At 41.8% G+C, this 14,263-nt stretch overlaps 1 protein-coding gene across 1 annotated transcript; it reads left to right on the top strand.

Moving 5' to 3' along the window:
- Positions 1-1,263: 1,263 nt before the first annotated feature.
- Positions 1,264-9,706, top strand: LOC145656097 (homeodomain-interacting protein kinase 1-like). Its single transcript, XM_081709507.1, has 9 exons — positions 1,264-1,268; positions 3,520-3,871; positions 4,437-4,804; positions 5,358-5,481; positions 5,769-5,873; positions 5,990-6,076; positions 6,378-6,559; positions 6,766-6,845; positions 9,428-9,706. The coding sequence occupies exons 1-9, from the start codon at positions 1,264-1,266 to the stop codon at positions 9,631-9,633; spliced, it is 1,509 nt and encodes a 502-aa protein (XP_081565633.1). The 3' UTR covers positions 9,634-9,706.
- The last annotated feature ends 4,557 nt before the right edge of the window (positions 9,707-14,263 follow it).

The raw sequence follows: 14,263 nt of genomic DNA, 5'->3' as shown, positions 1-14,263 counted from the left end.
GATTCAGTGCTGGAGAGTCACACCACTACCCAGCTAAGTGTTCTTTCTTCGAGGGTGAATTGGACTGGGGTAACCAATAAACTCTGCAGTGTTGTGACACTCCTAGACCTGAGTTTGGACCCCTTGGTTTAGAGACAATCATTAAACACAAGTGATTTGATTGGTTCCACTTGTTGCTGTGCAGTGCCAATCATGAAAATCTTAAAGCTAAAGTCTAACCCATCTTGTCTTGTTGATGTTTCATGTTTCCACATGATTTGCACCTGCACAGCTCCATTGTAACCCTAGTCCGACTCACTAAAGTCCATTCGAAAGAATACTGACGGTGTTCCTTACATACTGGGTGTGCTGTTTTGGTATTCCTGTGAAGATATAAATACTTATCCAGTATGTGAGGGACTTACACATTGACTCCAGCTCCACAAAACATCCCAGTGGAGTTCTGGGGCAACACGACATGACGAGAGTCTCCAAGCAGCCACGCTGTGTTAGAACCTCCGTTAGAAGGATATCTCACAAGCCATACATGGGTAAAAGACCTTCCGCTTGAGCCCACAATAATAATGATTTTTTTTCCCCCATGAAAGTGTAGTTGGAAATGTTTCTTACCCAGGGAGCGAATAAGAATATAGGTGACAATGGCAGCCACAAAAATAATACAGCAGATAATGTCTGCACATCTCCTGAACAAAAACAAGAAATATTATTACACATTGCATGATTTAAATTATGTATTAAAGTTATTTAGCTAAGTGAAATAACTTTATAGTCTTAGTCTAGATCTATGGCCTTAGTATAGTTCTTGTATAGCGTTAATAACAGACATTCTGTGATCCATGATGTGTAGAGCTTTAAATGGTTTTTTAAAGTCGGCTGATGTGGAGGAGTAAATCGGAGGTATGGTCTCTGCACGGTGCCGTCGTTACGCTCCAGATCCTCCACTAGAGGAGACAGAAACATCATAGTGGAAATAAAACCAATATAGTCCTCATGATTGGCATATGTGTAGTAGCTTGAGAGTGAAATGTGAGCTAATAATGTTTTTTATAATTCTATTCTCCCTGAAGTAAAGGGACGAGACCATACAAGCTTTCGACTGTGTGTGCCCAATGTCATTATGAACTGCTGGAATGAAGAGAGAGAGTGTGTGTGTGTGTGTGTGTGTGTGTGTGTGTGTGTGTGTGTGTGTGTGTGTGTGTGTGTGTGTGTGTGTGTGTGTGTGTGTGCAGCTTACAGAAGCAGAGGAAAAGGGTGTCCACACACATGCTGTACACACTAAAGAAGCCCTGCGCGATGAAATAAGCTCCCACAATCACCGTCTAAAAAAACAGCAGTAGTAGATATACATGCTGGGCCTTCAGTATTATGAGAGGAACTGCTGTCCAGAATAAATGTGTAAATCATGGTTATTTACAAACAAAGTGACTTTACAATCACTGTCAATAAGCATTTTGGAATCTAAAAAAGAAAGAACCATTTCTTCAGTGTACTGAATATGCTGATGTTTTGTTCTCACACAGACGCAAGTGTCAGCACTTGAGCTTTTCTGAGGTTACAATACGTACAATAACGGGCAACCAGTAATAATGCAGCAGCTGAAGCTGGAAATTGTCATATGGCAGCCTGATTCTCCCAGAGAAGAAGAAGAAAGCCAGCAGACCTTACAGGGAATGTAGAAAAACCCTCAGAGTTACCTATTAAAGTGTGTTGCCATGTGCCATCATGGTCAGAATGTGATGAAGTGTAGTATGGGTAATATACACATGACTTCACTCTATATTTCTCACCTACAAATCCGACCACTAGCACCTTGCAGGAAAACAGCAGCGTGTCTGTAACACAGTCCAACACCACCACCCTGTGGACAGAGGGACATGGTCAAGGACAACGTGCTAAATATGAGCTAGAACAACCAGACACAAAAATGACTGATCAAAATAGCTAATGTCAACAAATATGTATACAAATTAAAGTCATATTCATATGAATATGTAATGATAAATTCCAACATTTAATATTTTTGCCTTAAAAATGGAAATGGAAGTAATTTGTTCCACAACAGTAACATTACATCATTTATATACACACAAACCCAGATTGTGTTTTAGACTAAAATGTAATTCATGATAAGTAGAATCTTTACATTGCAACTCTCTTCTTTACCTTTAAACACATTGAAACAGCGTTTCAAAGCATTGTAATCGCGCTAAACACTGTTTCAGGGCAAGAGATTGTGTTTTAGACTAAAATGTAATGCATTATAAATGGAATATTTATATTGCTACTCTGTTCTTTACCTTTTAAACACATTGAAACAGCATTGTAATCGCCCAACAACACTGTTTCAGGGTAAGAGATTTTGTTTTAGACTAAAATGTAATGCATTATAAATGGTATCTTTACATTGCTACTCTGTTCTTTACCTTTTAAACACATTGAAACAGCATTGTAATCGCCCTAAACACTGTTTCAAGGCAAGAGTTTGTGTTTTAGACTAAAATGTAATGCATTATAAATGGAATCTTTACATTGCTACTCTGTTCTTTACCTTTTAAACATATTGAAACAGCATTGTAATCGCCCTAAACACTGTTTCAGGGCAAGAGATTGTGTTAAAGACTAAAATGTAATGCATTATAAATGGTATCTTTACATTGCTACTCTGTTCTTTACCTTTTAAATACATTGAAACATTTTTCATCAGCTTACACTAATGGTCTTTGTAATGATGAGCATTAATGATTAGAGGGGGTATCTCCCTCAATTATAGAGTGGATGAACTCTTGTTATGCAATTGATTAATTGACAGAGGTGCTGCAAGTTCAGGAGCCTCTCAGTTGGAAAGGTGTAGGAAATACTGCAGTCAGCAAGGTATCAGCAAGCACTTAGAGTGCCAGAGAGTCTAAGAATAGAAGCTGTTTTTTTCTTGGCCTTCTGTTTTTCAGTGTGGCAGCATCGCTGAAAGGTCAAGATGTTGTTTTAGCACACAGAACCACCTTTGAGTAACGCAAGACAAAGAACTTGTCTTTTCTGAGAAGCGTGTAAAGAGAAAGCAATCACTTGCTAAAGCCTGCCCAAAAAACAATGGCATCGATCAGGGCTCTGCTCTGCTTCAGAAAGAAATATTCAAAATTAAAACTAAAACAGCAGTAGATGTTTTAAAAAAAATCAAAGCTCTGTGATTTAGCTAATTTAGCTAATTGATGGTTATTATGGCACATCACATTCAGCCTCAAAGAACAAACAATCTCTCTCGTTCATTTGGTTAGTAGTCCTGTTTTCATCTTTCCATAATGGTATATTCTCTTGCCCTTCAGATTCCTTCAGTGGGATCTCCCACTCCAAGAAGGTTAAATTTGAGAATCCTGCACGGGGCGGGAGCCCTGGCCCTCGGATTCGGGCGGGGACACCCTGGCCCTCGGATCCGGGGTTCAATTCAATCGATGGCTTACCTGCCATGGTCTTTTCCCCCTCTGGAGCCTCGGACGAGGCTTCGTCGTCGTCTTCCTCCTCTTCCAGCTGGCAGGGCGGAGACGAGGCATTGACCTCGCGGCGTGCTGACGGCTATCAGAAGCGGGGCAGCCTCAAGAGGAAGAGAGAGGAGGCACACAGCAGCAACAGTGTACAGATCCTGGAGGAGCTCTCCTCCCCTGGGTTGTCCAAGCGTGTGGCCAGGGGCAGCGATTGCGAGTACCAACTGGTGCAGAACGAGATCCTCCGCTCCGTCTCCAACAGCTACGAGGTTTTGGAGTCCCTGGGCCGTGGAACCTTTGGCCAGGTCGCCAAGTGCTGGAAGCGGGGCACCAGTGAAGTAGTCGCAATCAAGATCCTGAAAAGTCATCCGTCCTATGCTCGACAGGGCCAGAACGAGGTGGGAAAGTTGTGCCTGCTTTAAATGAGCTATTGATATGGCCTAGAATCAGCTGTAGCCCTGATTCTGTTATTGTTTGTTTCAGTTTTACAACATATGTTCTGTTGGTGTCAGATGTGCTAACGCACACCGTGGAATTTGTATACAGCCAGGGTAGCACAGAAATACTTGTTTGGCACACTAGTTCTAATTTTCACTAGTTCAGTAGGAACTAGTTCGGATAACACACGGACAGCTTGAAGCTTACTCTAAAAAGAAGATTTAGCTTCAGTTGTGTAAGCCATGCCTGTTTGGATGTGCATTAAAAATGTTATTGTTATGAAAGAGCATTAATCTGCATTGTTTGAGTACCAAAAGCAAGTTCATGGGTTCATTTCCAAGGGACCACTTCCATAATTGCATCTCCCAAATCCTGTAGAAGTAAATGGTTGAAGGGAAGTACACAAAGTGCTTGATGCTATTGAAAATAAGTAGGCTATTTGTCAGCAGTATCAAACTTTGAAGCTGTGACCACGTAGCTTCGGCTTAACGCGTATTCTGTCTTCCCTCCTTTGCTCCTCCTCAGGTGAGCATCCTGAGCCGGCTGAGCAGGGAGAACGCCGACGAGTTCAACTTCGTGCGCGCGTACGAGTGCTTCCAGCACAAGAAGCACATATGCCTGGTGTTCGAGATGCTGGGGCAGAGCCTCTACGACTTCCTCAAGCGCAGCAAGTTCAGCCCACTGCTGCTGAAATGCATCCGGCCCGTGCTGCAGCAGGTCGCCAAAGCGCTCATGAAACTGAAGAGCCTGGGCTTGATCCACACCGACCTCAAGCCCGACAACATCATGCTGGTGGACCCCGTCAGGCAGCCGTACCGCGTCAAGGTCATCGACTTCGGCTCAGCTAGCCACTTCTCCAAGGGCCCCAGCTACCTGCAGTCCAGATACTACCGGTGAGGGACACGTGCTGAGGCGTGTTAGAAATAAGTATGCACTCGTTGCACTCTAGTGTGCTTGAGAGTAGAGCTGCATGTTGTGGACAGTTGTAATAACCCTGCTACACATTAAAAGCCTATGATGAGCATTACAGTTAACTGGAGCACGATTGATTTATAAGTGGTTTATTTTTATTGGGTCATGTGAGTGCTGTTATTTAGCAAAACACCTAATGAACCGTCTTCGGTGTCTGAGATTAGTTAGGATGCGCTGAACTGCAGGCTTTGGTAATATCAGTATTTAGCAAGTCTGTACAAAACCGCTATTACATTGTAGCTACACTGTTAATTAACAGTGTAATATACTGAGTAACGGGTGTTTAACTGCATTGGTACTCTGTATTTACTTAATGCAAAACAGAACATTATTGTAGTGTTGGTGCATTGTAGTGTTGGTTCCATGTTACACTAGAATAGTGGGTGTGTAATGTCTAGGAACACAAACACCCCCCCCACGGAATTATCAGCCGAGGCTGATTTCATGATGGCGATCTCTGTGTTTTTGGTCCAGATCGCCTGAGATCATCCTGGGTCTCCCATTCTGTGAGGCCATCGATATGTGGTCCCTGGGCTGTGTCATTGCTGAGCTGTTCCTGGGCTGGCCCCTGTATCCCGGAGCCTCCGAATATGATCAGGTAAGCACATGGTCCTTTGAGCTGTGCCTTAACGCCCGTACAGCATCAGTGGTGCAGACCTGTAGTGGTTTTGTGGCTGTAGTGATATGTGTGTGTGTGTGTGTGTGTGTGTGTGTGTGTGTTTGTGTGTGTGTAGTTTGACCTTTTAGCTGCTTTGTCGGCCCGCTCATTTTTAGGATTAATATAAATGAGTTTCTATGGCCTGTTTTTTTAGACATGCACTTTGAAAATGAAAGGATTAACTCAAAATAAAGTCATAATCCTTTTGCCGTATGGTGTCTCTGCAGATCCGTTACATCTCCGAGACGCAGGGCCTACCAGCAGAGTGCATGTTGAGCGCAGGGACCAAGACGCACTACTATTTCTACTGCTACCCCCTGTGGAGACTCAAGGTTTGCCTGTCTTCAAATGCCAAATGCCATGTGTTTTTTATAAGGGACGTAACTTAATGACTTCATGTAACTTAATGGTGGAGCTGAATGGTTTGTTTTTTCTTTCCTTTCTCCAGACACCTTCGGAGCATGAGGCGGAGCGTGGCATCAAGTCCAAAGAGACTCGGAAGTACATTTTAAACTGCCTTGACGACATGATGCAGGTTATTTGGGCTTTTGTGCGCGTAACTATACGCATTTCTTTTAGTGTTGCGATGTGAAATTGAAGAACGTGACAAAGGGCTCCCGCAGCTCACATTATAGAGCAGGTAGAACAAGGTGCTAGCTGAAAGGTCGAGCGTTTCTGCTGTCATAATGAGTAGCGCATGTAAGTCGCTCTGGAGAACGGCATCTGCGAAGGGCAGAGCAGTGCGTAGAAATTTGCTGCAGAACTTCGTTCGTATTGGGTGCATTGCCGCCCTCTGCTGGTGAATAATATGACTCACCCATGGGTCTCTCTCGCAGGTCAATATGACCAGTCTGAAAGGCACCGACGTCTTGGCGGAGAAGGCCGACCGGCGGGAGTTCATCGACCTACTAAAGAAGATGCTCACGCTAGACGCTCACAAAAGGATCACGCCAGTGAAGACCGTGAACCACCTGTTTCTGACCATGACCCACCTCCTCCACTTCCCTCAGAGTGCACAGTGAGTTGCTCCAGGCCTTCCAATCTACATGTCAGTGTTTCAAAAACATTTTAAGGAACACCGTGTTAATTTAGAAATCCAAATAGCATCAGAGTTTCTCTGCTAGTACTGTAACCCCCCCCCCCCCCACCTGTGTGTGTGTGTGTGTGTGTGTGTGTGTGTGTGTGTGTGTGTGTGTGTGTGTGTGTGTGTGTCTCTCGCTGCAGTGTGAAATCTTGCTTGCAGAACATGGAGATCTGCAAGCGGCAGTGCACAGGCTTCGACAGCAGCAAGACCCTGTTTGATGGTAAATCTGATGCCCACTTTGGTGCTTCTTTTAAATGTTACATTAGGGTTGGCTTTTTGTTTGTTTGTTATTCTTCAAGTAGATTTAAAACATCACCAAACTGGCCTCCGATTCCACCTATAAAAGAAGACAAAAATGGTTTCAAATGCAAGTGTTCTACCAAATCATGTTACTGCTCAAATGTGATCCACAAATGGTGAATCAGGTTGTTGCCTAGTATTCGAGTAGCCGATAAAGAGGCCCCTCTACCGTAGTTCAAAACGAAATTCCGTTGAATCCAAACTTCATTGTGTAATTGTTGATCATTGTAGCTGAGGTTTTTGTGTCTCTCGTTCTATAAGACCAACACTATGCTTTCTTCTATGGTTCTTGTATGTGTATTTGTGGAAAATTCAATTCTACTTGTGTTTTTGCAGTACACAGTACTTAAGCAGACCGAGAACTCTTCTTGGTTTTTCAAGGGTTGCGACTTGTGCAATATTCAGCACATTTAAATAAATGTTTCTTTCTTTTCCTAGACGTTTTCCAAACACTTGATTCTTTATGACATTATGAAAATTTCTTTCTTTCCTCGAGTACAAACTCGAGTCCATCATTCATTGGCTGATATGTTACTATCATACATGTATACATGCAGACTCAAGCAAGGAGTTTGTAATGGTGGTACAACTGTGTTCAGGTCATTTGATACTTTTTATTGATAAAGATGTTCTTTTCCAGACTCAGTAGGGTTTTGTTGTTTTGTTTTGTTTTTTGTACCTCTATGAACATTATTGAATAATATGCCTTATAAGGGAATCTCTAATTAAGAGAATCATGTGTTTACATTTGGAATAAATTACATTCTGATAATACCCTAGCACCTGAGTCATACACGTTTTCTTTAATGAAAGGGGTTCAAACCTCTCCTGTACACCAAAGCATCCCAAGCCAAGTCTTGGAGGATTTGTCTGTCAGTCATTAAAATATCAGTTCACAGAAAGATGGATGAAACATGTTTTACTTTGATGAACTTTTTACCTTGGAGTACTTTGTTTAGTGTGAGAAGCTGTAAATGTGTCCAGTCCTTAAAGCATTATTCTGATTTTTCTTGTCCCCTCCATCATTTTCATGCTCTCCTTGTAAGGGCTGTGAAGATGCTCAGCAGAAAATGAGCTGCTCAGCTGCAGAAGAGCACTTCAGCCTACATTTCAAGCCAATTCAAATTTGAACTCCTACACTGTCTTCTCACATCCATTTCTTTTTGAATGTCAGTTAGGACATCAAGATGAATTAAGCACACTAAGCCCAATACTAAGAGACTGGTAGAGTGGATGAGCCACAGAGCAGGACACAGCACTATTTTTGCTTCAGCCAGTGCTAACTTGATGCAGTCTTGCTGCTTGGGGATTTTGCAGGCTTTGACTTCTTGGGTGTGTGATGAGGATTTTGCTTAAATTAAACTCCTCATAAACACGTATGACCAACCTGTGCCTATGCTCTACCAGGACCTCATCGCGTACTTCTCTTTCAGTAACTCGGAGCCTGTGTTTTTTTGTTTTGCTATTTCTGACATGATTGGGCAACATTTTCCTTTTAATGTATATGTGGAATCCACAAAAATTATACCCACTTAAGTGTGCTTCAGCATAAATAAGCAGACACTGCAGTTTGGATTATTTCTAGGGAAACAGGAAAATATAGTATCTTTAATTCGCTGCATAACAGTTTACATTAATTATTAATCATTCGTATGTGTTGACAGTTGCAATAAACAGATTAAGAAAACATGCCGTGAAAATGCTGCCGTGTCCGTATTATAACAGAAATAATGCAGCTTCACTGAGCAGATCATCCATAAAACTTGCTCTATATGGATTTTATGAATAGTATGTTAATTTTGTTTAAAAAGACGATGAGGCCTAATGGGAAAGGCTAAAGTGTCAAGTCGGACTTGAATTCAACGACTCAGGTAACATTGGGCTCTCTAGCTAGGTTAGCTAACAGACAAGCTGTCTATTTGAGATGGTTAACTTAGCTAGTTCACACATTACTTATGCACATCTCTTGCGGCAACAGATTCTAATTTTCATGGCGATGGAGCACGTTAGTTAACTTGCAGATTAACTGCCAACTATTTGCTGTAGCTGCAATTAACGTTATTATCTAGCATTGGCTCGCTAACCGTCGGATTGCTCTAAAAGAGCTGTGACAGCTGCATGTCAGTCCTCGGTCGATGAACTGTCTTCATGTCTAAGCACGGATACCTGTCGATAATGGGATCATTTGGGGGAGAATGAAGTGTGAACTAGCTAGGATAATTAGCTACTATGGCTAGGTACCTGTCCGCCAACGATGTGGCAAATTTAAAATACTGCAGTTCTTTCGTATAAAGGGAAGCTTAAAATTGTGTGGCATGTGACCTTTTATCTTGGCTGCTGGCTAGCTATTGTAATTAAGTTGAATTTCAGCTTGGACACCTTTATAGTAATTGATGGTTATTATGACACATCATATTCAGCCTCAAAGAACAATCTCTCTCATTCGTTTGGTTAGTGGTCAGTTTTCATCTTTCGCTAAAGTTATATTCTCTTCCCCTTCAGTTTCTTCCAGTGGGATCTCCCTCTCCAAGAAGGTCAAATTTGAGAATCACGCGTCTGGCGGGAGCCCTGGCCCTCGGGTTCGGGCGGGGTCGCCCTGGCCCTCGGATTCAGGGTTCAACTTGTTCTATGGTTCACCTGGCCTGGTCTTTTCCACCTCTGTAGGCTGTGACTTGGGTAATATTCAACACATTTTTAAAAATGTTTGACAGTTGCAATCAACAGATTAAGAACACATTTTGCAGGTTAATTACTATAGTGGTTGTGTTTTTTAAAATCTACTTCTATTTTAGCTTTAATTTTGAATAAAGCCCATAACTAGATCTGCATGGCTTGCGGCTATTGTAATCAAGCTGAAATTGAGCAGAGCTAAATTATTTAAATAAAGCGCTTTCAGGGTGATGTGGAGGCAAAACAACATGGAAGATTGTGATTTACATCCGCTTGATTTTCTTGAGCCTTCTTTCTGCAAGATTAAGGGTGGGAAAATCAACAGAGAGTAAGTGATGAATTTAACTAGCTGGCATTAGATAAATCACAGAATTGTGGTTGTGTTTTTTAAAATCTACTTCTGTTTTAGTTTTAATTTTGAATAAAGCCCATAACTAGATCTGCATGGCTTGGGGCTGTTGTAATCAAGTTGAATTTCAGCTTGGACACCAGTATAGTAATTGAAGGTTATTATGGCACATCCCATTCAGCCTCGAAAAACAAACAGTCTCATTTATTTGATTCGTGTTCCTTTTTTCATCTTTCCCGAAAGGTATGGCATCGCAGCTCCAGGCATCCTCTTCCGCTTCAGTTACCTCTAGTGGGCTCGTCTGCTTCAAGAGGGTCAAATTCGAGCGTCATGCGTCTGGCGGGAGCCCTGGCCCTCGGGTTCGGGCGCGGTCGCCCTGGCCCTCGGATTCAGGGTTCAACTTGTTCTATGGTTCACCTGGCCTGGTCTTTTCCACCTCTGTAGGCTGTGAGTGGGTAATATTCAACACATTTTTAAAAAATGTTTGACAGTTGCAATCAACAGATTAAGAACACATTTTGCAGGTTAATTACTATAGCTAGCTACCTATCCACTAACGATGTGGCAAATATAAAATATTGCAGATTTTCCATATAAAGGGCAGGTTAAAATTTGTGACCTTGTATTTGATCTTGTCTACTGGCTAGCTAATAACACGTGCACTTGGACTTTCCACTTTTAGATGCTACACCTGCCTGTTATTATTACCTTACTGCCAAGTCATGAAGAATCCATAGAGTAGTAAATTGATATTCTGTGGGAATCTTCTCATACCTGTCGATACAGCACAGCTAGATTATTTAAATAAAGCGCTTTCAGGGTGATGTGGAGGCAAAACAACATGGATGATTGTGATTTACATCCGCTTGATTTTCTTGAGCCTTCTTTCTGCAAGATTAAGGGTGGGAAAATCAACAGAGAATAAGTTATGAAGTTAACTAGCTGGCATTAGATAAATCACAGAATTGTGGTTGTGTTTTTTAAAATCTACTTCTGTTTTAGTTTTAATTTTGAATAAAGCCCATAACTAGATCTGCATGGCTTGCGGCTATTGTAATCAAGTTGAATTTCAGCTTGGACACCAATATAGTAATTGAAGGTTATTATGGCACATCCCATTCAGCCTCGAAGAACAAACAGTCTCATTTATTTGATTCGTGTTCCTTTTTTCATCTTTCCCTAAAGGTATGGCATCGCAGCTCCAGGCATCCTCTTCCGCTTTCAATTAACTCTAGTTAATTACTTCAAGAAGATCAAATTCGAGCGTCATGCGTCTGGCGGGAGCCCTGGCCCTCGGATTCGGGTGGGGACACCCTGGCCCTCGGATTCGGGGTCCAATTCAACCTATGGCTCACCTGGCCTGGTCTTTTCCACCTCTGGAGGCTCTGAGATGTGCAATATTCAATACATTTAAATAAATGTTTCATTCACATTATGGAAATTTCTTATTTCCTGTAGTATCTTCAACGGTTCGGTTTTGCCAGCATGCTCTATGTACCTCTTTGAACATAATTGAATAATATGCCTTGCAAGGGACTATTTTAATTAAAAGAATTAAGATAATCATGTGTCATACACGTTTTCTTTAATAAACGGTTGGTGGTGCTGTGCCAGTTTCACTAATTACTTAAATCACTCAGGCCATAGTTCAGTTAATGCTGTGTCCGTATTTGTTCTGTTAGTACAAGGTTGAAGCTGCTGTAAATGATTTTGAAGTTATCAACTTCTGCTGTACCACTGAAGGAGTCCACCCCCTCCCTTTAGAGCATCTGTTTTTTTAATGGATATAAATCTGGAAAATTACAGACTTGACAGATTAAAAAGCTAACAACAAAAAAAATAATCAGAGATGACTTTTATAAGCTGTCACCTTAAAAAGGCACATTTAAAGAGTGGATCCAGTGCTCCAGCTTGCATGGAGCAGGCTGGAACATGTTCCTAATTAGGAACCACAACATGGCTGCTCAGGAAATCTGAATGCCAGACAGACAAAAACAAGGGCTTCAAACCTTTCCTGTAACACCAAAGCAACGCAAGCCAAGTCTTAGAGGATTTGTCTGTCAGTCATCAGCTATGGCTGTGTCACCTGACTGAGAAACACCTGGGTTACCTCTGACCCATGGGGTGGTAAATGGTCTACCAAAAACGACCTCAAATAGTGACAATTTGGTGGTGGCACTGGGCATCATTCTGATCTCACACAACACTGCTGGCAGTAGATTGAGGTAATAAAAGCAATATGGGCATCCGGTGATATGGAAGAGGATCGCCTTTTAAATAAAATGCAAGTAGCTCAGGTTGAACATAATGGTACCAAGAACCGGTTGGTGTAAGTATTGAATATTAATATGCATACATTGAATAATGTATGGTTTGGAGAACAATAGTGGAACCTGAACAAGTATTATTAAAAAATTAAATTGTGTATTGAGTGTTTTAAAGTGTGTATTGAGTTAACAGTCTTGAACTTAGGAAGACCTAGGAAGGACAAGATCTATCCATTTCTTTCCTGTTTTCCATCATGGCCTTTGTTTCAATGTATAATTCATTTTGTCAACAATGCCAGATGACTGAGGATGGTAAGGGATGTGAAACTTCCAGTCAATAGTTAGGTAGGTGCATAGTTTCTGAGTTACCATAGAAATGAAACAGGGTCCCTGATCTGAATCTATTACCCGAGGCGCACCGTACCTCGGTATTATCTCCTTGGCTAGGATTTTAACCACAGCGCGGGCATCTTCCTTAGAACAAGGAAACGCCTCAGTCCACTTGGAAAACCTGTCTAGAATCACTAGCAAATACTTCAACTGACCACAAGGTGGCAGGTGCGTTTTGTCTAGCTGTAGATACTGAGAGGGATCTGCTCTAGTAGAAAGTGCCATTATTGTTGGTGATTTCAATATTCACTTTGATAGTGCCCAACACCCTCTGAACTTGGCCTTTAGTTCTATATTAGAATCAATTGGTTTCAATGTACAAAGAGAACCCACACACTCTGGTGGACATACTTACCCTGCTCTCATATTGACTGACTAAATTAGTACTTATTGTAGGGTATTGTTTATTACAATGATGTTGATTAACAAACTCTATCACTTATTGTTTATTGCACTTATCATTGTTTAAGATAGACCTTATGTGTTTTGTACTTCTAGGTATCAGCATTGATCCCAGTATTCTACAGTATTCTAGTTCACTGGTATGTTGGACTCTAACCTACTGTACTGTACTAGGATATATTCTATGAGTAAATGACAAAGCACTTTTGTAAGTCGCTCTGGATAACAGCGTACTGCTAAATGCTGTAAATGTAAATGTAAACATACGCTTGACTTAGTACTGCCATACGGTGTAGACATGGAGAAGGTAGTTATACTACCCCAGTCAGGTGCCATCTCAGGCCATTCCCTAATTTCATTTAAACTATGCATGAGCCACACTATCGTAACCTCGCCTCGCTATCATACCAGACACACGATCACATCGTCCACTGCACCTGGATTTATTGGGAATCTCCCAGACTAATAATTTGCGCCTAGGATTCCCTCAAACCCAACGGAACTTGATCAAATTACTGAATGCTTAGAATCAGTATTCTGCTGTGCACCTAATGATGTTGCTCCATTTAAGAATAAAAAAATTAGCTACAAAAATGTAGTACCTTGGTATAATGATCTCATTCGCAATTTAAAACAAAACACTCAAAGAATAGAACATAAATGGCACCGCACTAAGCCCGTAGTCTTCCAGCTTGCATGGAAGGAGAGCCTACTCACCTATAGAAAAACACTTATTACTGCTCGAACATCTTATCTCTTGAGCCCAATAGAAAATAACAAAAATAATCCTAGATTTCTTTTTAGTATCTGTACAGTCAGGTATTTTATTAACTACTTCCCATCTTGGGGGTCCATGGGTTTTGAGAGTTATGATAAACTGGGATGTTATGATGCTGTCACTTCACCTCTCTTTTGTCACTCGAGTGTGTTGACTGAGAGCGGCGGAGTGCTGATGTTCCAGGGTGCCCTCGTGCCTGTGTTTCCTTCTGGCTCTTTCCTTTTAGCTGTGCTGCCATAGCTAGATCTGCCGGAGCCCATCTTTGCACATTATAGTTCCCTAATTTACACACCCTTGTACCTGGACATGCCTAATAATCTAGTCTCTCTTTCTGCCGAGGTACACCTACTCCTGATGTCATGATGTTACTGAGCCTCAGCCCGTCTCAGCTGCCATGGCTCTTCCCACCACCCCCTGATGTGCCCTGCTGTAGGCCACCACAGCTCCACCCTAGCCAACTGCTTCTCCCTTGCTCTTAATGG

Source organism: Electrophorus electricus, unplaced genomic scaffold (genome assembly GCF_041902795.1).
Source record: "Electrophorus electricus isolate QZ-2024a unplaced genomic scaffold, ASM4190279v1 Scaffold47, whole genome shotgun sequence".
NCBI lineage: Eukaryota > Metazoa > Chordata > Actinopteri > Gymnotiformes > Gymnotidae > Electrophorus > Electrophorus electricus.
Note: the sequence above shows the minus strand (reverse complement) of the source record. Positions and strands in the feature narration are given on the sequence as shown.

Bases quoted from the DNA above. Each gene is read 5' to 3' on its own strand.
- LOC145656097 (XM_081709507.1), top strand. The intron at 5,482-5,768 runs GTAAGCACATGG...GTGTCTCTGCAG, and splicing joins GAGCCTCCGAATATGATCAG to ATCCGTTACATCTCCGAGAC. The intron at 6,846-9,427 runs GTAAATCTGATG...CTTCCCCTTCAG, and splicing joins CAGCAAGACCCTGTTTGATG to TTTCTTCCAGTGGGATCTCC.